Source organism: Ambystoma mexicanum, chromosome 1p (genome assembly GCF_040938575.1).
Source record: "Ambystoma mexicanum isolate Mex_15411 chromosome 1p, UKY_AmexF1_1, whole genome shotgun sequence".
Lineage (NCBI taxonomy): Eukaryota > Metazoa > Chordata > Amphibia > Caudata > Ambystomatidae > Ambystoma > Ambystoma mexicanum.
The window spans coordinates 1,116,030,544-1,116,054,150 of NC_090921.1; the positions used below are offsets into that span (position 1 = coordinate 1,116,030,544).

The window sequence follows — 23,607 nt, forward strand, 5'->3', positions numbered from 1 at the left end:
TATTAGTTAGATACATATATTAAGGTTTCACTTACTGGAGAAAGGCCTAACAGGCAAAGAAAAGCCATCTTTATTATTATTATTAGCAATTAAAGCCCAAAAGGTTATTTATTTTGCAATTTTGCTGACGTGCATTCAGGAAAAGCCCATATTGTGAAAAGTCCCTTTTCTAATCTCCTGGACCAATAAGGCCAAACAAGATAGAAGACATGACTAGGATCTAGATAGATAACGATAAAGACAAGGTTCCAATTAATATAGCGACTTTTTTTATCAGATAAAATAATTAACAGTAGACAGGACACAGGAATAAATGTCAAGTGTCTGATAAGGTAATATAAATGTAATGTAAGCCTCGGCATTTGGCACTTTATTACATTTAATGAGCTCCAAAAACGGCACACAGAAGAACCCAAAAAGGACGAGGTGGCACCCCACAGCCAGCCAGGCATGCAGAACAGAGATTAGATGCCCAGATTTTAGCAGATTTGAAGGAAAGTGAAACACCCAGGCCAGCAACTGAAGACATGGGTATGGCAAGCGAAGCCAAAAATCGCCAAAACTGGAAATTACGTCAGTGACTCTCTATTCTCTGCATGGTGTGGCCATTGACACAAACAATGCTGGCTATGCACAAGGTTTTGGCCATACCCAAAATGTTGTCTTATCCACCTGTTTCGGAGACCTGATGCTGAATGCCATCCGCAAGATGGCACAGAAAGATCTAAGGCAATGTACCATGTTGCGCTTTATTTTATGTAAGCTTGTGCAGGCTCCATCAACATGGCACTGGTAGTGTACTGGTTTGAGCACTCAACTTGGAAAAGGGAACAGCTTGAGAGCTGAGTTTAAATCTCTGCTCTAATGCTTTCTACAGTTAAACGAAAATACTAATAATAATCTGATCAATTGAACACAGTATAATTTTCCATCCTGAAGCAAAGAACGCTCAACTAGAGACTATAACCATGTACCCATATATGTGCTTTGTGACTACACCACTTGTCGTACAGAGGTTTGAACACTTGACTTGACAAACCAATCTCCGAAGTCTGTTTGCTCCCTTTGAGGGTATCCCCCTTGGGAGATGCAGACAATCCAGCCATATGTCATGTTTGGACGTTCTGGGTAACCAATGCTTTTTTCTGTTTTCCCTCTTTTCCCTTTGTCCTTATTCTATTGTAATTCTGAGTGGAGCACCTGGCTGATAGTCATAAGTAAACCTCCTGCAAAGCACCCAATACTGCCTCAGGCCCCTGGCAAAGAGTTGATTTGCGCCTTTGCCAATGAGAGATTTCTGTCTGCTGGGGGTGCAAAGGCCAATTGGCCCCGATTGTGGCCCAAGCCTTGATGGCTACATGCAATGGGTGCTCTATGAAAGAATTAAACTCCAGACTTTTGAGCACCTTGTGACACCCTCTTTCTCCTTCCCTTACCCCTTTTGAAGACTACATCCATTCGTTGTGCATTGTAACTCCTGAGCTATTGCACCTGTGTACTCACTGCTTTTCTGGCACCGCCCAATGCCTAAAATCATCAGCCCAGAGAAGAGCACCACGTTGTGGGAGCTTTTAGCCATTGGTTGCACGATTTTAACTCTTGGAATTTTCCTCATGCAGTGGCAATCTACCACCACACATGGAAGAAAGCACACCAATAGAACACAACAATTAAGCATTGCAACAAGTAAAGGCTGTGATGTGTGGTGTTGTACATAATACTGTAGAAGGTATGTTTGTTATACTGTACTGTGCACTGTACACAAGTTGGTGACTTTCCAATGCAAATCTAGTTTTTGCATGGTTCTGAACACTACACCAACATTCCCTTTCCTTTGCTGTGCTTTGAGGTGCTTGTGTGAGACCATGGGCCTCATTACGAGGTTGGAGGTAAGTAACGGTCCTTACCGGCATGGAGCAATTACCGTGTCCGTGTAGTAAACAGCCCGCTAATTGCGTGCCATTACGAGTTTGCGGGCACGAGCTTTGCGCCATGCCGGTGAGGACATTACTGCCATGCCACTAAAGACCCCAAAATTGCCCTTAGCGGCATCAAGGAAAGCGCTGATAGCACTACCGCCATCCATGGATCCGGCATTAGCGGCCACCGCTAATAGCGGCCACCGCTAATGGCGGTGACCTTAAATAAGCGGAACCGGAAGTAGCGTCGTCGCACAGGAATGGGAAAGAGCACGGCGGCCATCTTGAAAAACACAATCCATTGCCATCATCAGCCCCCAGGATCTTCATCACCACAACAGCAGCCCCAACTGCACCTAACACCACATCAGAATGCCCAAGGCCCTGAAGCATGGTGCTGCGCGCCTGCGCAAGGTCCACTTCTCAGTGGAGGAGCTAACTATGCTCGCCGACAAATTAGCTGCTAATGCGGAGGTCGTGTTTTGCGCAAGGCATACGGGGTGCCACCCAGATAAGAAAGGAGATCTGGGAGGAGGTGGCACGCAAAGTCAGTGCGGTGGGCTCCACCCCCCGCACTGTAAAGGACATGCGCAATCGCTGGGATGACCTGCGCCTCTGTGTCCGGAGAATACTTGCAGCCAATAGGAGCCAGGGCATGGGAACAGGTGGCGGAGGAGACTCCCCGATCTAGCTGACACACTGGGAGGAGACATGTGCCAGCACAATTGGCATAGAGACAATCGAGGGAGTGGGGGAAATGCAGCATGGTGTGCCGTCATCGGCAGATGGAGGTGAGTGTCCACACAAAACACTGCAATGCAAAGCATGACATTGTCCCCCAAATGTGACACAGAAATCAGCCAATGCATGGGGCATCACACACACATGTACACAACCCTGCCCATAGGCTGTGCACATCACCATCACATCCCCTTGCATGCAGCACCTCATACATGTGTCACCCAGACGTATGCCTGTATGACCCACCCATATGGCAAGCAACCTGTATGTCACAACTGAAAGTACAAATGCACAGAACTGCAGCAATAACAACATATGCATGATGCACGTTGCACCATCACCGATGTTGTCCCTCTCTTGGTCCCCCACAGGCTCACAATCTGACAGTGAGGACCAGGACTCTGCGGCGCAGGCCCCAACACCGATGAAGAAGGCCAGGGGCATGGAAGGAGGCAACAGGCCAAGCACATCAAGGGGCACTGGCAAACCTGGACTGACGCAGAGGGCCAAAGCCACTCAGGTTGATACGTCACCAAGGCGTGAAAGGGGGACCGACAATGTCATAGCACCCACACCAGCCACTCCCACCACACAGGAGCCAGTGGCAGAAGGCACACTGTCCGCTCTCAACAGTTCGGTTGGAGAAGCAGCTGCCACGGCACCCCTGTCGGATGTAGAGAGACCATGCCAAACACCCGTAGGACAGGGCACACCCAACCCGCAGCTGTCAACCCACCACAGTCCACGCCCCACATCCAATGGCAGCAGCCATGAGCTGTCTGGTGGTGAGTCATTGCCAGGGAGATGGAGCCCCAGGGAGAGCTCACCTGATGTCGGACACATGCCGCAAGCTGCGCCAAGATCAACCAAAGGCAGGGACAGAGACCAGGGAATCGGCCTCATCCAACAGCGCCAGGAGGAGCTCACTGCGCTGGTTGGCCAACACGTGAGCGAAGGTGCCCTGGCGAGGGAGGAGTGTCGGGAATATACTAAGGGCATAAAATTCGCAATAGAAGCCAGTACAATACGCATTTGCGATGAGTTGGCAGCTGTGAGGCAGGTCCGCAGCCGCATCACGGATGCAATGGAGAGCCAGCGTCCCGCACAGGGACTGGAGCAATCAAGCACCTCCTCCTCTGCCAGCTCCAGGCAGACCAGCCCCCTGCGCAGGTCAGTGCGGTCCTTGCAGCGGCCAGACTTGAAACCACCCAATGCTGGTAGAGGACGTGGGAAGTAGGGGCAGCCTGTCACTGGTGACTCTTGCAGACTAATGCTGCACTGAAGTGCACGCCATGTTTGGGGGAGTTGTGGGGGGAGGGGGGAGAGGGTGTTTGGGGGAGTTGTGGGGGGGGAAGAGGGTGTTTGGAGGAGTTGTGGGGGGAGGGGAGAGAGGGTGCTTGGGGGAGTTGTAGGGGGAGGGGGATGAGGGTATTTGAGGTGGAGGGTTCATGCACTTTCTATTCACTTAATGGTTAATCCACCCGTTGTGTCAAGAACAATCACATGACTGGACATTTGTTATTGTATGTGTGCTTTATTGGTGAACAGTGCACAGTGTCCATGTCCCCCCAACACCCAGTGCCCTGAGTCCCACATCCATTGCACCCTCTTCATCCATGTGAATTAGAAATATTGATCTATCAGATGCTGGCGCACAGCACATCCCTCCTGTGCATCGCCACCTGCCTGACGTGCAGCCCCATCTTCTTCCTCCTCCTCAGCCTCACCAGGTGGTTGCAGTTCAATGTCAGGGGCAGAGGCACGTCCCGTCAGATGCACATATTGTGCAGCATGACACATGTCATGATGATCTTGGCCACCTTCTCATGCCCGTACAGGAGTACCCCACCCGACCTGCTGAGGCAGCGAAACCGTGCCTTCAAAAGGCCAAAGGTCTGCTTGATCACCACACGGGTACGGGTATGTGCACGATTGTAGTCCTCTTCGTACCTGTTCTGCGGATTCCGGACAGGGGTAAGGAGCCACCTCTTCAAGGGATAGCCAGCATCACCTGCATGGGTACAACAATGGTTATGTGTAAGTGATTTCATCAAATGGAACCTGTACCTATCACACACAAGCCTGCATTGATTTCTTGATCACATCCACATAGCCCTGCATGAATAGAGGTAATCAAAGTAACTGCAATGTGTGAAGTCACATGATCCACAGGTGTGCGTAGCATCATCCAGTTGATGCAGGGGTATCCTATTCCTTGCGAGTGTTCATGCACTGTGCTTGCCTATGGCAGTTGTTGCCATGATCTAGGTGATGTGTAGTTAAAGGCATGGTCTAGTAAAACATTTTATTGTCCCCACGGGTCGGCCATGTTTTTTTAAGCCTAAGTGGCTCGATTTTAGAAAACTTTCCTATGGACATTACCCGAGTTTTCGTCCATTAAACGCACGCGAAAACAGACACCAGGGCGCCGCCATTTTGTGATAATCCTATCACTTGCCGCATCGCCCTGGCTGACCTGCTTCTGCGGCACTAAATCAATTCCCCCGCCCCTGAGCCTGACATTATCCAAACATTCATATTCCCCGCCTCTCTCCGTGACGTTACTGTGCTGCGTAGGCAAACGCGCCCAGTCGTCTTCTACGCGACTCCACACAGAACCCGGAAACCAACACAGACTATCTCACAACACAGCGCGCCACAATTCGGAATATGAAACTGTACTTTAAAATCAAACAGCAACACGGTACATTTGGTAAAGTACATTTATTTGACATTAAATGTTTAGAGAATATTCAGCAATTGCCATATGAACTCCGAAAGCCATTTATTTTCTTTTATCTGTATCCGCCATGGTACACAGGGTGTTGTTTTCGTTAAAAGAAGCACTTTGGAAGCACGGTGAACCGCAAGGCTGTCCCATCAACTAGGCACCAGTCCATCGTAAAGGTTGATATGTTGCTTCTAGCCACTAGTACAGCGTAAGGGCATGTGGGCCCTTGGCGATCGTCCCATAAAATTGTCAGTGTGCTCCAGTTGTTCACACAAAGCTGTCTACTGTAAAAGCCATCTGCTGGTGTCTCAAACCGATGGCAGTAGCAGAAGGGGAGCAAATACCTGTTATGAAAACAAAAAATTATAATTAGTCTCGCCAGCTGATCTTCATTAATATTACTCATTTTATTTATTACAGCCGATGAGAAACTGTTTGCTTGCAAGGATAGTTCAATGGAGTATGTTCGGCTCTAAAATCAATGCGAAAAGTAACGAAATAAATCGAGGCCAACACACAATGATAAATGACAGTTAGTCTACATGCGTGAGGAATGATATGATACATGATATGGCATTTGTAACGTGCCTATACTCAAGTGTTTCAAGGCGCGACGAGGCAGGTGGGGAACAAGGGCTGACAGACAACGATCCTACTAGGCCAGGTGTCTTTCTGATCGCGCATGGGGAAGGGGGACGGGGGGTAAAAGTGCTGTACATGGTTAGTTGAATACAAATTAAATAATAGGGCCAGCTGGTGGCAAGTGCAAGGTAAATGCCGGGAGAAGGGGCTGAAAGATACAGAGACAGTCCCGTAGTGCAGGTAGGCAGTGCAGGGAAAAGTGGCTGGGCCAAGGACCGAGATCGGTGAGACCAGTGGACCTGCATGCCCATGTGCCCACTACGAACACGTTTACCTTGCTTTTCCTAGCTCTTCATTCATTCATTTATTCATGCATCCATTCATTAAATCTTCATTCCGGTATAAAAGCGTGTAAAGATTTACTTACATTATATTTGAAATTTCCATTGTGTCTCTTCGTAATGCAGTCTGTAAAACAGACCGTGCTCTTGACAACGATTTTTCGTATACTGAACTAAAATGAAACTCGGTCTAGTTTCTGAATTTTCTGCCTTATCGTCTCTTACGTTATTGCGCACCCCCTTCAAATGTAGTTCTTTCGGCATGGTCCCTGTCTCAAGGTAAAAAAACAATAGACCCTTATACTTCTAGTGCGACTTGTGGGCCTCATATGGGCGCGAGTTGAAAATCAAAGCCGCTGTCCTTCGCATTCTTTATTTGCAACATCACGTAGTATAGGCATCTGTGTGAACTTGAAGTTTAGAATCCGTCTATGTAGTGCGCCTCAATGTGCAAATGCGAACTGGCTTCTCTCCCAAATGCCACGGCCCGCTTGGCGCGTTCTAAGTGCCCCAATTTTGTCCCCGTTGTCTGCGAGCTTTGCAGCCCAAATTGAGACATTTAATTTTTGGCGGAAGGTCAGGGAAAGTATAAAGTACCACAGGAGTTGAGTTAAAAGTGAGATTTATTGTTTTTTTGTTTGTTTTATTATTTGCAATACGCAAGCCTCCCCTCCGTAAACAGTGCGCAGCATTTACATTTACATGAGATGAGACATGAGAAAAATATATACATACACATATATGAGGTGAATAGAGAGAATTCAAAGATGACACCCAGCTTGTTCGCCACCCATGATGGTGAAGGTAGGGGTTAGGGTTACAGGTACACTGTACAATAACATTTATTTACAAAAAGACAATCGTATTGCAATTATTTAAACCGGGATTTGTACTTCACAACCAGCTGTGCTTCGGGTGGGCATGGCACAGTCGCAATGTTCGGTGGCAATGGATCACTGCTCTGCACAGAAATGTCCAAAATTCCATATCTGTGCTTCTCTAACACAGCAACAATAAGGCCTTTCACAAAGTCGAACTGCATTTCATCATAGACTGGATTGATCACCCATTGCTTACTTCGTTTTGAAAACACCTTAGTGTAGCGAGGCATCCTTACTTTACCCCTAGTCCTAGATTGTTCACGTCCGACATTGCTGTTATGGGCCAAGACCGCTAGTAGAGTGCGATGTTTCATGCCCCGAAAGCTAAAATGCGCTTGCATTGGCCTGTACTTTAGGCACATATTGTGGAACACCTCCAAATCTCCTGTGTGACAGAATTCTGTCAGTCCTCTCAAATCTCTTGATAGATTTTTGTCGAAAACAATCTTCTCAATGGCTTTGTGTGTCGGTGAAGATGGAATCAACCACTTCTTCTTCAGTGCCTCCTCTGGGGACAAAGGGCCATGTTCAGATTGGTGGAAATGTTGATTTGCTGTCCAGCGGTGAACGTTGGTACAGTGGTGCATCAGTGACCGCCATTTTTCAAGTAGTATTTCCACTGACCCTTCACAAGTTTTTGAGCTCCACCAAAGATGGTTGGTGATAGAATGGGATCACTGCAAAATACTTTCAAAACCTTTTTTTTTTCCTGCAGCCGAGATTTTCTTACTGATTGATTTATTTATAGGTCAAATTGATGATTAATATGTGAGAACTGCTCTCTCATTGTCTGGGCAATTGAAACATGTCTGTCCGTGGCTATGAGGTCGATGTGCATTCCCCTTGATTGTAGATATTGCACTGATTTTATAAATCCTAGTTTCTCCATGGCCACTGACGATGTACATTGTGTTACCTGCATGACCACCGAACTCACAATTTTCTTACTATCCATGTCCTGAAAGTGGTAGGTGCAGTACTTGGCAGAAATCCAGGGCTGTCGCACTGTCCATCGCCGGCTAGCCTGAATCGTTTGCCTTTGAATGTACTTGCTAGAGACAATTGTTCAATTTTCCAAGCATCACTAATGGCCGGAAACAGATAATCACGTTGGCATATGTAGTACAGCGCTTTAGAAATGAAATGGGGTCCCACAAACTGAAAGAAAGCCTCTAACTTTCTAAAACTGGAGCCACTAAAAGGTAATGCAGCTGCACAAAGTAGATTGCCTGCTGGCAGTTTCCCCAGCATCGGTTGTGCAGACCATGAGAACCTATGATTTAATCTACAGGCGGCATTTATTTTGACGTTACTGCCTTTTATTTGACGAGTCACATTAATCAATGGCTTCCCACATACTTTCCCTCTAATGGAATGCACACATTTCAGCATACTTATAATTTCCATCAAACAACTGTCGAATACAATGTATTTGCTCTCTTTCATTAGACTGTCATCCTGCGTCAACGTTTTTTCTGCCTGTGACGTTGTGGAGATTTCAGCACATTGGAAAGTAATATCGCTGATATCAAGTTCTGATGCGTCTATGGATGCTGCGGCTGGTTCATTCTCTGTCATTTCGACATCTATTACTTCAACATTGATGGGAGAACACAACAATGTCGACAGGTTTTTGGGTGGCAAATTTTTGGCGGGTGTAGATTGTGTGAATTGATCTGCAACTACTTCAGAGCTATCTTCAATACATTCAATAACATCTTCTTGTGGTGGTGCGGTCGCACTGTAGCTATGGTCCAATGCAACTTTGCTGTAGTCTCCAAACACAGTTAATTCATGTTCTGGCCATTGGACATGAGCATCTCGAGCCTGAAGACGCCTCGCCTCAATTAATAGTTCTTCCATAGTGTACATGGTCTGGCAAGCAACATCTCTCATGCGCTTCACTGTCTGTGTATGTATAGTTCTGACACCCACGGGTAACTGGAGGAGAGATTGGAAAAGGGATGTTCAGTTTAAACACAAGATAAAGTGTAGTCCAATTGACTGGAAAAAAACATAAAATAGTCCCCAGCACAAACATTTTTTTAAAGTTATGAACTGTTTGTAACTAACCTTTTTTTGGGGTTTTTTCTTTGCAACTTTTTTGACTCGACCTTCAACATCTGCACGCTGTAGCTCCGATTCGTTTCCGCATGTCATCCCTTCCTCTTGCGCTGCAACGACTATATTTTCTGTTTCCGCATAGACAGCACGGAATGAGGCTCCATCGTCTACTTTCATTACTATGTATCAAAATATTGTTAGCATAAAACACACGTGAGGACGAACACACGGGTACATCTCAATAGCCAAACACAATTTAAACATTGTGTGCAACAATCAAACGACAAGTATTCGACCAGTGATGATCTATTTCGATGGAGCTGTCAGTATCCATACCTCTGGCTCTGCATGGGCTGCCATGAATGGTTGTATTGGAGAGGAGGCATCTGCATCTCCCTGAAACACAGTACTTGCATTAGTATGCTTTTCAATATTGGAAACATAACACACACTTGGGGTCGACGGCACAGGTACATATAAAGAGATAACCACAAATGATGCATTGTCCAAAAGAATCAAGGAAAATCTAAATATGATCACATTTCATCGACTTATTTCTCCGATTCCTTTACATCTGCATCATCTAAATGAGATGTTGTGATTGTAGTGGAAGCCCTGTCGTCTCCCTGAAACACAGTACTTGGATTAGTATGGTTTTCAATATTGGAAACATAACACACACTTGGGGTCGAACGCACAGGTACATATAAAGAGATAACCACAAATGATGGATTGTCCAAAAGAATCAAGGAAAATCTAAATATGATCACATTTCATCCACTTATTTCTCCGATTTATTTACATCTGCATCATCTAAATTGGATGTTGTGATTGTAGTGGAAGCTTTGTCGTCTCCCTGAAACACAGCACTTGCGTTAATAGGGAAGAAAGTATAGCAAATGGAATTGCGTTATATGATTACGCATGATGGAGCTGTCAGTATCCATACCTCGTACTGCTGAAGAATATCTATGGATGTTGCAAATGTAGTGCGCACTTCCGAAAGCTGTTGCGCCGATTCGTATACGCCTGGTCCCGCTTCCACTTCCCCTGGAATTACTTGAATGTCAGGCTCTGCATCAAGTGCAGGGGTTGACGCTCCATCAACTGCCTGAAACATAGTACTTGCATTAGTGAGGATTACAATAGTGAAAACATAACACACACCTGGGGTCGACAACACAGGTACATATCAACGGCTAACCACGAATGAAACATTGTGTAGAACAATCAAACGACAAGAATTCCAGCTCTGATGATGACACTCGATGGAGCTGTCAGCATCCATACCTCCTGCTGGTGAAGAACATCTAGAAATGTTGTAGATGTGGTGGACGCTTCAGCATCTCCCTGAAAGACAGTACTTGCATTAGTATGGATAACACTAATTATAACTGAAAACAAACACCAGTGGACGATAACTAAGGTGTATATCAATTGGAAAGCACTAACCAAACATTTGGTAAAATAATTACACGATAAATTAAAACTATTACTTGACATGCATAAAACAAGTCTGTAGCGGATTAGCCTAGTAAGATTACCTGATACGCGCTAGAAGTGGTTGATAACTGCGACCACGTCAAGGATGTAGAATGTTCTTGCTTCAGATTCAAGGGATAGTCAAGAAGTTGTAAAGGTAAATTAATGATTGATAATGAAATGCCAATATTAAAAATAGCCATGTAAGGCGACAGAATACTTGAAAAATACTCAATACAGCACAGTTCCCTGTTCCCATATATATACATTGCGTTTGTGGGTTATGAAATCGAAAAACAATATATTGATAAATGTCATTATTCAAAAAACTATACACTCATATCAATATCGAAATTATTACAAGGGATAGAACACCTACAATATCAATTAATCCATTCGGCTACCTACACACTACCGCAAGGCATAAAGCTAAATCCGGACACTTGAACCACCGGTGGCGGAATGTGGACGAATAGAGTGGGAATAGTGTTTTCGAGCAATTTCCGTGTCGTTCGCCGTTTATTCTTCTTTGTTACCCAAGATGTTGTGTACATGTCCAAGGAAAGGTGCCAGCTGCAGATGCGGTATCGATCACCCCTCTTGTCCTGTAAGACTTGTTGGACTCTACTTTCCAGCTCATCCAGTGGATATCCGCAATGTCTGACCCATTCTCTTATTCGATCAACAGTTTTCGGGAATACATGCATTGTAGTGCCTTCAGATTTCGCATGGGTCTTCGAAGGGCAACCGCTAATCGAACAGGCAGGCATTGTTGATAAATCTGAAAAGTAAATATCGACATTATTATACAATCTTCATGAATAAAGATTTGATACAGAAGTAAATGAATCATACAATGATCAATGCAAGGTTTGTTTTGGTCGCAGGAACTATACCAGTTCATTATGTGCGGCTTAGTATTTGCATAAGTTGCAGAAATGTATAAACGATGTGACTAAAATCTGAACATGTGACTCGTCCCTTGGATGTTCTGTCTTGCACGAGAAGGAAACATGCTTACATTATAGACTGGACCCCCGAAGGATGCAATTCGATGACAATAGACACAGATGAAAATAAATAGATCTATTGATAGCATAGCAATGGAAACTCAAGTCAATAGCAATGAGACCAGTGAACATAGCACTATTGTGTACTCTACTCGCAAATAGATAGAAATTTAAAAATATGCGAAATATGACTAGGACAAATGGCCTTACCAAGACCAACAAACAGTTGGATTCAGCAAGAAGAGCAGTATGTTGCAGGAGAATAGGTGGGTGGCCACAGGTAGCACACTGATGGGTTTGCTCTAAGCGGTCACAGAAGTTCACGGATAGCACGACGATGAGCAGATTAGTGTAGATCTCAGTGGTTGCCAGGTAACACGTTCAGGAGTTGACTTGCAAAGCACAAAGATGTTCTCATGAGAAATATCAAGTGGTTTATAAAGTATTAGAAACAGGGGTGTGTTTGTGAATGAATGACGTATGTATGTCGTGGTCTTAGGGGGGCGGCCTGCTTGAAGGGGAGGCCTGGCTGGAGACACGGGGTCTGAGGAGACCATGTGAGCGATGGCCCCTGGGCGTGGGATACCTTTTGAAGTGTACATGCTGTTTGGCACCTTGGCCGTTTGCGCCCGTCACAGCCCCCCATGCCAGCGCTCATCCCCGGGTGTGAACTGCCTTTGATAGAGGGGGGTGGGATGGATGGGCCTGGGGCGTGCAGATAAGGCACAGGAAGACTGCTGAATGGAGACACACTTATGTGGATTGCAGGGGGGCGGCCTGCTTCAATGGGAGGCCTGGCTGGAGACACAGGGTCTGAGGAGGCCATGTGACCGATGGCCCCTTGGCGTGGGATACCTTTTGAAGTGTACATGCAGTTTGGCACCTTGGCCTTTCGCGCCCTGACAGCCCCCCATGCCAGCGCTCATCCACTGGTGCGAACCGCCTTTGATAGTATATCGTTGCTTATCAATAACAAATGCCACATACCGGAGATTCTTGTGAGCACAGACCCACACTTCAACCGGTGTATTATAGTGGTCAAGACCCTAAGGCCTGTATAATCCAATGGTAATTGTTAGTATAGATATATGTGTGAATTTTATAGAGACATAACCTACTGAAAGACTTTGAACAAGTGTTATTTAGTGCATGCATTATCGAGAATATGTTATGTTAGCTTAGATAGATAGTGACCACCCTGCTTCACAGCGACCAGACCTTCCCCATTCGGAGCACAGATGTCTGAGGTCCATCCTTGAATGGAGACACACTTGATTCATTTAAATGATCGAAACAACCGTTGTTAAAATATATGTGGTGTTTTATTTTGTATCTTATTTTCATGACACAAAAATACAAGACTTTAAAGATTATACAAGTCAGGTTGCAGCACAGCGAGAGAAAATCCCCTGTACTGACCGCTGTCACTCGGGAACGTTTCTCTAATGGCACGAACGGCACAGGCGGGTATCACTCTTCGAACGCGGTGTCCAAGCCTCCCGTGGAGCCACCATGTAAAGGAACGATAGGCCACCAGCCTGTACCACCTGTGAAAAGGAATGAAACAAACTGTTTTTAAATGACCAAGATAAGTTTAATAAACGTTTGTTGTCAATGACATTCTGCTCGGACAAATGCTATCTAGACAATGCACACTATTGAACGACTTACATGCGTTACAATGATATGTAGATGTAATTTTGGATATAGTAGAAGAACATGAAATAGGAGTGGCATGACAAGCAGAGTATACTTACTCTTTACTCGGATTACAAGGACGAACAGTTGCGCGAAGTTCATGCATAAGCACCATCATTATTCTCAACACGGCCCGTGTGAGGCAGGCTGCCCTGAAGTCTGGCAGCTCGGTGATGCATTGCGGTCGTGGCTCGCCTTCCGAAATGTAGGCCAGGCATCCCGAGTTTTCTCGGCAGCAGCAGTTCTCCTCCTCGGTTGGCATTAGCTCGCACCGATTGCATGTGCACCAGGTGGAGACGCCGTCCATGCGACTAGGCCCAGGCTCTTCATCTGTTGATTCGTCCTGCCAACTGCCGTCCGAATCCCCATCGTTTTCGTGTTCTTCCCTTTCCAGTAGTTCCTCCTCGGTATACTCGGGCTCGTACATGTAGGGCATTATTGTAGCCATTGTGTGGTAAACAAAGTAAAATAATTTACCGAGATGGTACAGGTGTTCACACGGGCTACAAGCGGCGAAGGTAGCTGACCAGAGCACAGAAACGAGTCACACTCTAAGTAACACAGAGAGAGGAATGGAATCGAAAATCTGCTGCTGTATGTTGTGAAACGGTCTGTTTATACTTATTGAGGAAAGAGGCGTCCTGCCATTTCCATGGCGACACGTCATTAGCTGAAGCGCAGCGAATGTTGACACAAGACGTGCTTTGGCGTTGGGAAATGGGTGGTACGAGTCTGCTAATGACAGGCTCAGGGGTGGGGGATATGATTTAGTGCCGCAAAAGCAGGTCAGCCAGGGCGATGGGGGAAATGATAGGATTATCACAAAATGGCAGCTCCCTAGTGCCTGTTTTCGCGTGCGTTTAATGGACGAAAACTCGGGTAAGGTCCATAGGAAAGTTTTCTAAAATCGAGCCACTTAGGCTTAAAAAAACATGGCCGACCCGTAGGGACAATAACATTTTTTACTAGACCATGCCTTTAATCATATGCTTTGCTCCTGTCACCGTTGGAACCAGACTCCTAATGATCTGCCATTCCACGCTTGATGTCCCCATGCTGGCATGCTGCACTTCTGTGGTGGTGTGCCAGTGACATTCTGTATATTGTCTACATGTGATTCCTTTGTACGCACTCATGGACGCTTGTCCGTTGTGATGCTGTTCAGCGGTCATTTGCATTGGGCATACTGACAGCATGTTGCTGCTTTGTGTTGCAGAGGGTACGGTCTGATGATGTGCAGTGTACATGTGGATGGATATGGTATGGTTGCAGTACTAGCTTGTTGTCATTGTTGTGCAGCTTACGTCTTGCATATTGGTGTCAGGTGTCCGGTTCAGTCTGGGCTGCTTTGGGGCACGCTGTATTACAGTATGGGCATTGTTGAGTCTCTCAACTGATACCACCCAGGTGACATATGCATCTCCCCCCTCCCCCCTCAATCTCACCCAGGTGACGTATGCATCTCCCCCCATCACACTGCCATGTGCTTGCCATGCAACTCACCGAATAGCCAGGAACGTTGTCCGGCATGTCGCTCCATGTAGCGTGGTATCGTAGAGTTCCGCAGGACCATTGAATCACGGGTTGATCCGGGAAATCGGGCACAACAATGTGTGATGATCTTGTTTGAGTCACATACCATTTGCACATTGATGGAGTGGTATAGCTTACGGTTGCGGTACACTACCTCCATGGCATGTGGGACCCAATTCCACATGGGTGCAGTCGATGGCACCGATGCAACTTGGGATGGCTGCCAGTGAATGGAAGCCAGTATTGGTGTTGGAGATCTCCTGGGCAGTCCATGGTAGGGCAATGTGGTCACTTGTGTGCTTCAGGAGGGCATCAAGCACTTGGTTCAGCATGCGTGAGAATAATGGTTGTGATATGCCATGCATCTGCCCTACTGTGTGCTGTTAGGTGCCTGTGGCCAGGAAGTGGAGCACAGACCACACCTTCAGTAGAGGGGGGATGACGGATGTCTATGAGGCTGGCAATGTCGTTGTGTATCATGTCCACAATGGTGGTGATGGTGTCCCGGTCCAGACAGTACAGGGTGTGGATCTGCTCAGGGGTTAGGTTGAATGGACTGGCTCTGATTAGAGGATTTGGGGGCTGCCTGTGTGGTACAACTGCCTGCTCTGGTGGGGCATGCTCTGCCTGTCTCACCCTCCTTCTCCTGCGTCTCCTCTTTGCTGCCTGTTGTTGTTGTTGTTGCTGGAGTTGCAATGCAAGCATGTCCTCCAGCCCCAGTATTGCTACTAGTATTGGAATCATTTTGGTGTGGGAATGGGTATGGGAAGGGGTGTGGTGTGCTCCTTTTGTGCTGGCCCAGTCTACATTGCCTCCACCTGTGCTGATTGTGTGACCTGTGGCAGTTGAGAACACTGCACATGGCAGTTTACGGGTGGTTCGCGATGCCGGTATTGCCGGCATGTCGGTATCCACTTTTATGGCCTTCTTCATGCCGGTATTTGCATGGCCGCCTGACTTGTGATGTCCTCCTGTTTATGCCATGCCGGTATTGCCGCCATGAAGAGTCGCATGCCCGCGCCCAGGCCGCTATTAGAGGCACTGTTATTTACGGTGCCGCTAATAGTGGGTTGGCGGGTCGTAATAGCCTGGAGCGGTAAGCGATGCCGGTAATCCTTTACCGGCATTGTTTTTCCCTTACCTCCAACCTCGTAATGAGGCCCCAGGACTTCCTTCTTCAGGGGAGCTACCAAACAATTGTGACCCAGCACAAATCTGGACTGGACACAATTCACTGGATTCAGGGTGGCAGACTGAAGGTGTTTTTTCTGAACAATATGATTGGAGGAGGCAGGACGCTAGTCACGGCCTGTACGCAGTTTGGTGAGTACATGCATTTAGATATGATTACTTAATGGCTAATTGCTAGCTTCTAGAGGAGTATAGTTCAGTGTTGTCTGGCAGTTAGTGGGGTTCCGGGCAGCCAGAGGAAGAAATGTGAACCCTGCCACTGTGGTGGTACCAGCTGAGCCCCCTCCGGTGGAGACTTTCTATGAAGAACATACACCATAGGCAAGTCTGATGTGGTGAGGGGTGGCGAAGGCAGCAGAGGATGGGCAAGAGGGTTGCTTGGGACTGGTTTACAACCCAGTGGAGGGGGTTTCCCTTAGGAACATTCTCAAGGTGTGCCACTATCTTGGTGCCAGGTGAAAATATGTGGTTTCTTCATATGGGAGGTGGGGGGTTCCCCATATTTTTGACACTCTAATTTGATAAGAATGGGAAGGTTGCAGAGTTGTAACCCCAAGCAAAGTTGTGGGTAATTATTGTCTAAGTGTGTAGTTATTTATTGCACAATTTGGTTTTGCACCCATAGGATATTATGTGTTATATGCTGCAGGAGGGAGCGACAGATTCCCCTCCTTATTCTAAAATGCAGTTCACAGAGCATTCGTACTGGCTAGATTATTGTGTTTCAAATGTGTGTGCTTAAAATTCACTCTGTCCTTCTTTACACCCAGGGTGCTCCATTGTAGAACAGTATTCCTGAATCCTTAAGGAAAGACGAAGGTACATGCCGCCTTATAGGCAAGGCTGTCGGGCAGAAGTGGTGTTTCCATTGAGCATGCAGTGATTTAGGCTCTAGCTTTAGATATCTGTGAGCAACGTACAGTCATAGGTTCAAATCCAGAACCCTAAACGCTTGTAAAATGTATAAAATTAACACCTTTGGTTTAGCACTTAGATTCATCTGACTTCTGTTAATAAATGTGTTTTAAAGAAGACATTCATATTTGAAGCTGACAGTGCTGTTCTTGATGGAAACTATGCGCTCTCACCTAATTACCTGAAACAAATGTAGCCCTACCATGACCTGAAGCTTCAGTTTGTTATCGCCAGCCCCATCCAGTTTTGTATTTGTTAAATCTGACTGATTCTAAAGCAACTTTCATTTAGGAAGGGGAGGAAACCCACACTGTGGCATTCTTGTAAATAGTTCTGGAACCATTGTGGGTTCTAACTCTACACGGTTCCAGCTAGGGATAGTTACAGTGGCCACCCAGCAGTCAGGAAACCACATATTCAAGAAAATGCTTACCATTGTTGTTTCCACACGCATTGGCCTGCCGCTGCGGAGACCAGGTGGTTGTGGTGCTGGGTGATCCCTTGCCCGATTATTCCTGCTCCGGCACCAGTGTCATCTCCTGCCGAGTTGGACTCGGAAACACACCAGTCTGGGCCAGCCAGTGTTGCTGCTTCACCCCCTGCACCACTGGGAGCCGGCAAAGGTAGAACCGGACCGGAGGGCAGCTTACACTGGCGGGTGTTCTCTTGGCCACCATCTTACGCTCCCTCACAGATGCAAATAATGCCATAAGGGGCAGGCAGGCACACCACAGTGACACACAGTCAGCCTTTTGCCGCAATGGCACTCAGGATCAGCTTCACAGGTTATTTCAGAATTACACCGGAGGGAACTGAAAGTGAGGTTAACTTCTGGCATCGGACGTTGGACTATTGTTCAGTATGCCTTATCCCGCCTTCTCACTTGCATGCGGGCCCACCATCTTGGAATGGTGTGCACCGCCATTGCTTCAATAATCTACTGTGGAAAGAGAAGATATGGAGCCTCAAATGTAGATCGGGGGACACAGGCTCTTAGAGGGACACGGACCTCAGCATTGTAGCTTCCGTTTTCTTTTTTTTATTTAATGTATGATTTTAAAAAAAAACATTTACTATAGGGGTCTCAAGGAAGATCGCAGGGTTCGCTATTGCGACCCCTGGCGATCCCCAAATGACATACCTGGTGCTCATTGATGCAGAATTCGCTTCCACAGAGCATTCTGATGCAACAATTTCTTCTAGTGCCAGACACTTGCCAGCATAGAGGCATTTCCCTTGTCAGATTCACTTTCGAGAATCATGTCTGCTGCAGAATTATGGTTATCCATTTGCCAAGGCAATTGGGCCTCGCATGTGGACACATATGCTTGTAAAATGGCCCCTTGGTTTCTCTTGTCAAAATGTAAGGGATTGTGCCAGGGGATAATGCACTTCCAACCCACAGTTTGTAATGTGGTTTCACTGTTGGTTGCTCCAGACATTACATAGGATGCATGTGGCAGTGTTCTGACTTTCATGCATTTTTTTTACTTATGGTAATACTGCTGGTATACTTGTTAATTGTACGTGAAGCTGCAGATTAATCATTATTTTACGTTTACTTTTAAAATAGGTCCAGTCATTGCCAGCTCAGTCTTTTCATTAAGAGTCAAAGGAAAAGAAGACCAATGCTGCATGGTCCAGGGGGACTCTGATGACAGAAGACATAACAGTCCATCTGCAAGTAAGTGGAAGGTGCATTAGTTATGAAGCACTGATCAATCAGTAAGGTTGCTTTCTGCCATATCCACCAGTCACTAAGACATACACTCACACTTCTGCACATGCCTGTGCACACATACACAGGAACACGTGCAGACACTCATTCCTTCTTTCAACAAACATTCAACTGATGCAAGACGATAATCTGGCCTCGTCCATCCCCCTCCGAACCTTTGGGTTTGAAATACCTTGTGCTTGTATATCTCAGCAATGTGTGATCATTCCACAGTGCCCTGAATGTGTATATCTACCAATAGAAAAGGCCTAGAAATATTTTGAGAGGTTGACTGAACTGCTGTCAGAAGCAGCCGTTGTATTTCCTGGTTCCCGAATGGTGTGGTTTGACGCCAAGAGGTGTATTCCTCTAACCCTCCTTACAGAGACTTGCTGGGACCTGTAGAAGCGAGTAGCAAGGCGCTAGTGAATTCCACTGCATCCAGTAATTACAACAGTATTTTTTAAAGAACCCCCAGTGCGTCCCTGGTGAGTTCCTGTTGAGCCCCCGGTGAGCGGATGCAAGTGTGGCCCAGGTGCAGGGACCAGGATCAGGAGAAAAAGGTTTGGTCACAACACCCCAGCCAAGAGGGGCAGAGCTGCGGCCTTGGGTTGGTGAGTGTATGAGTGTATGTCCTGTATGAGCTCTGTTAACTCTTGGAAGCTCGCAGAAGTGTGCAGCTTCTGCTGGAAGCTGGTGGTTGCAAAGGGTGCGAGGCAAAAGGGACTGCTCTGACTGCGGCGAGCTACTCTAAAAGCTTGAGAGTAACAGCACACTATCAGCGATGTGCCTAGCTAAGCCAATGGCAGTCTTCGGTGTCGGAAGAAGGCCGGCGCCAACAGTTCCCCCCGGCGCTGACTGTCACTTCCACACCCACAAGCTTGGATAGTATTTTGTGGTGGCTCAGAACATCTTTTCGAGGGGATTGGTTTCTCCGACGTATTCCACATCTATGACAGGTAATCACCACAGCTGTGCTGCTTCAGAACATTGTCTGCGTCCTGCGTCGATGACGTCGATAAGCTGTCCTCAAGGGCCTCCATCGAGCCGACGTCACCGGATGTTATAAGGAGGACCCACGACGCCCGTAGCCTCAGTTCCATTTTTTCCATGAACGTGTTTGCTTCTGAGATATCGGCGCACCTCGGTTCTTCTGATTCTATCGGTTCTTCGAACTTGGTGTTGTGTGACGATATCATGTCTTCGTCTTCTTCTACCCTGCGGTCGGGATTCAAGAAGTGTCAGGACTGCGGTTCCAAGATGTCACTTACGGATCCACACGACATCTGCCTCTGGTGCCTAGGCGAGGACCACACCACCGATGACTGTGACGATTGCCAGTCGTTAATATCGAAGGCCTTGCAGGAGCGGAAGAAGAAGCTTTCTGTAGGTAGGGTTTCCAAACCCTGAAAGTCGAAATCCGCTGGGCTTTCGACCGACGATTCGAGGGGCGACACTCCGAGATGTCGGCGTAAGTCCAGCGGGGTCTCGGTCCCAGAGTGGTTCCCGCCATCCCTCTGCCTCTTCGAGGCACTCGCGGAAGCACCATCACCAGTCGCCTTCCCCGTCCTCGTCCGAGGACTACACCAGACGGCAGGTTGCTTGTCCCAACAAGCATTCCGCTCCTGCGGAATGGGATGCATTTCATACGTAGATGATGGTGATTTTCCAATCGCAGAGCTCCGTTCCGTCCGCGCCTTCGAAGGAATCCGGCAGGGAACGTGCTAGGGCCACCGCTCGCACGCCTTCGGGTTCGGGCGGTCGGCGCGATCATCGGCAGCCGTCGAGGTCCCGATCGGGCAAGGTGGATCGCTCTAGCCATGCCCGCTCCTGGTCCCGGTCCTCGACGCCCTCGAGACCAGCAGAACCTGTGAGGTCTTCTAAGAAGACGCCAATGCCATCGGCACCATGTCCGTCGAGGGACTCTCTCTCGAGGTTCCGCCTCCGAGGAAGTCATCGGCGCCGAGGCCGTCGAAGGACACGCTCGGGCACCGCCCTTGAGGCCTGTGTCGAAGCCATCGGCGCCACGCTCGACGCCGATTCTGTCGACACCCTCAACGCCTTTTGTGGAGGCTTTACCGGAGGAACCCCGTGCATCGGTGGAAACTCTGAGGAAGGCCTTGACGAAGTCAGTGAGGCCTGTATTTGAGCCTTTTTCTGTGCCCTCTTCCAGGGATTTGTTCCTACCTATGAATTATATTTCTGAGGTGGAGGAAGGGTCTGAGGAAGGTTTGGTTCCTGATGAGGTTCCTGACGACCTATTGTCTGGTCATAGCCAGATGGAAGACCTGCGTCAGTCTTTGCACGACGCCAGTGGTCTGGACACCTCTCAGCAGGTTGAGTTAGGTAGGCCTGAGCCTGGCACGCAGGCTGAGTCTTCATAGCGGCGGCTCATGTCGAGGGTGACCTCGTACTTGGGGTGGTCTGTGCCACCAGTGGATTTTCTGCAAGATGACCTGACGGATATCTTGGACCAAGGTCCACCAACTGACCCGGTACTGCCATTCCATATGGCCTTGCAAAGAAGGGTGGTGGCGGCTTGGACTGCTCCGGAGAGTCTCCCGGCAGTGGGTAAGTCGTTGCCGAAAAAGTACCGCCCAGCCAGTGGCGACCCCGGCTACTTGTCCATGCACCCTACTCCGGAGAGTTTGGTGCTGCAGGCGGCTACGGCCCCAGCAAAGCAGGCGTTGTACCCTACCATCCCTCCTGATAGGGACGACAAACGTTTTGACGGTTGGGCGAAGAAAGTCTTTTCTTCAGGGGGTATGGCTTTGAAAGCAGCCAACTCTGTGTGTGCCTTAGCACGTTTCACTCACACTCTGTGGAATTGTGTTTCGTTGGCGGCTGAACATAATCCCCAAGGGGAGGAATGGGATGGCTTTCTTGCCCTTGTACAGGATGGCAAGGATGCCATGTGTGAATCCGTTCAATCGGGTCTGGACTGTGTCAGCCGGTCCATGGCGGCGAGCACCGTGATGCACAGATTTGCATGGTTGCGGAAGTCAGGGTTTGCTCCTGATGTACAAGCCCGGCTTCTCAACATGCCCTTTGATGGTGAACATCTTTTTGGCAGCAAGGCTGACGAGAGCCTTGAGAGGTTGCAGACCTCAAAGGCTGCAGCGAAGTCGTTGAGCGCTGCAGTCCGCCAACCTCCGCCTTTTCGTCCTAGGGGACATCAATGGAGGGGAGGTTCCTTTCGATACTACTCTACCTTTGGTAGATCGAGGGGAGCTGCAAGTCAAAGGGGCCAACATAGGAGTACCAGAGGTGGAAAACAGGGTACTCGAGGTGCCAAGGCCGCTCGAGCAGTTGCCTCTTTGCGCTCACGCACTGCTGACGTCGCTTCAGCTCAATCATGAGGCCATGTCCCATGGTTCACCGGTTGGGTGAAGGCTGGTGCAGATCTTGTAGAATGGCGTGCCTTTACTTCAGATGTGTGGGTTCTGGAGATCATAGCCCACGACTACTATCTTCCTTTCTGGCAGAGGCCTCACGACAATCCACCAGGAAATCTCTCTTTGAAGAGTCTGGATCCGCTCCTTGCGCAGGACATCAAATCCCTGCTGGAGAAAGGCACCATAGAACTGGTGCCTGTAGCGGAGAAGAACAAGGGATGGTATTCCCCATATTTCTTTGATCCTGAAAAAAGACAGGGGATTGAGACCCATCATGGACTTGTGTGGTTTGAACAAGCTCCTCAGGAAGGACAAGTTCAAGATGGTTACTCTCTCTCAAGTCCTCCAGGCCCTTCAACTTCAGGACTGGTTGGTGTCTCTCGACCTCAAGGACGCTTACTTTCATGTGCCGATTCATCCCAAGCACAAGAAGTACCTGAGGTTCGCGGTTGGTGACTCACACTTTCAGTTTCGGGTCCTGCCGTTCAGATTGACCTCCGCCCGAGGGTCTTCACCAAGCTCATGGGGGCTCATGGTGGTGGTGGCAGCGTATCTCAGGAAAGGGGGGATTCACGTCTACCCCTACCTGGACGATTGGTTGATCAGAGCATGCTCTCCCGAGCAAGTCCTGGATCATCTGTCAGTCACCTGCCACTCCCTTCACAGGCTGGGCTTCTCCCTCAACTTAAAGAAGTCCCACTTCACACCCACCCAGCGCCTCCAGTACATCGGAGCAGTGCTCGACACATCCCTGGGGCTGCGTTTCCCTCCCCAGGTGAGGCTTCTCACATTCCGCAGATGGTGCACACGTTTCAACATGCCCAAAGTCTCCCAGCGTTCAAGTTCTTGAGGTTGCTCGGCGTCATTGCATCCTGCATTCTTCTGGTGCCAGAGGCCAGGCTACGGATGAGATCTCTGCAGTGGGCTCTCAAGATGCAGTGGTCACAGTCCTCAGGCAGGATGTCGGATCCCGTTCACGTGCCGCCCTCGGTCGCCCAGGATTTTCTGTGGTGGGCCGTCAAAGGCAATCTGATGAAGGGGGCTACATTTTGGCTACCCTGGCCAGAGGTGACGATCGTGACGGACGCATCCCTCACGGGATGGGGAGCTCATGCCAACGAGTTGACAGTCAACGGTCGTTGGTCTCTGTCGGAGTCCAGACTCCATATCAATCTGTTGGAGCTGAGGGCCGTCAGGCTAGCACTGAAGGCTTTTCTGCCGTCTGAGCGGGGGAAGAAGGTCCTGATTCTGACAGACAGTTCAGTGGCCATGCACTACCTCAACAAAAGGGGGGGGCAGGGTCTCTCCCTCTGTGCAGAGGCGATGCAGCTCTGGTTCTGGTCCATACAGCAGTAAATTTCGATCTCGGCAGTTCATCTGGTCGGAGACGAAAACGAGGCGGCGGAT

General features: G+C 48.1%; 1 protein-coding gene across 1 annotated transcript in view; it reads left to right on the plus strand.

Moving 5' to 3' along the window:
* The window catches only part of LOC138449245 (zinc finger protein ZFP2-like), a 381,275-nt gene that overhangs the window by 75,661 nt on the left and 282,007 nt on the right, over nucleotides 1-23,607 (plus strand). Inside the window, exon 3 of the mRNA XM_069604754.1 lies at nucleotides 18,662-18,772. Within this exon, the coding sequence (XP_069460855.1) occupies nucleotides 18,662-18,772 (111 nt within the window). The remainder of the gene's footprint in view (nucleotides 1-18,661; nucleotides 18,773-23,607) is intronic.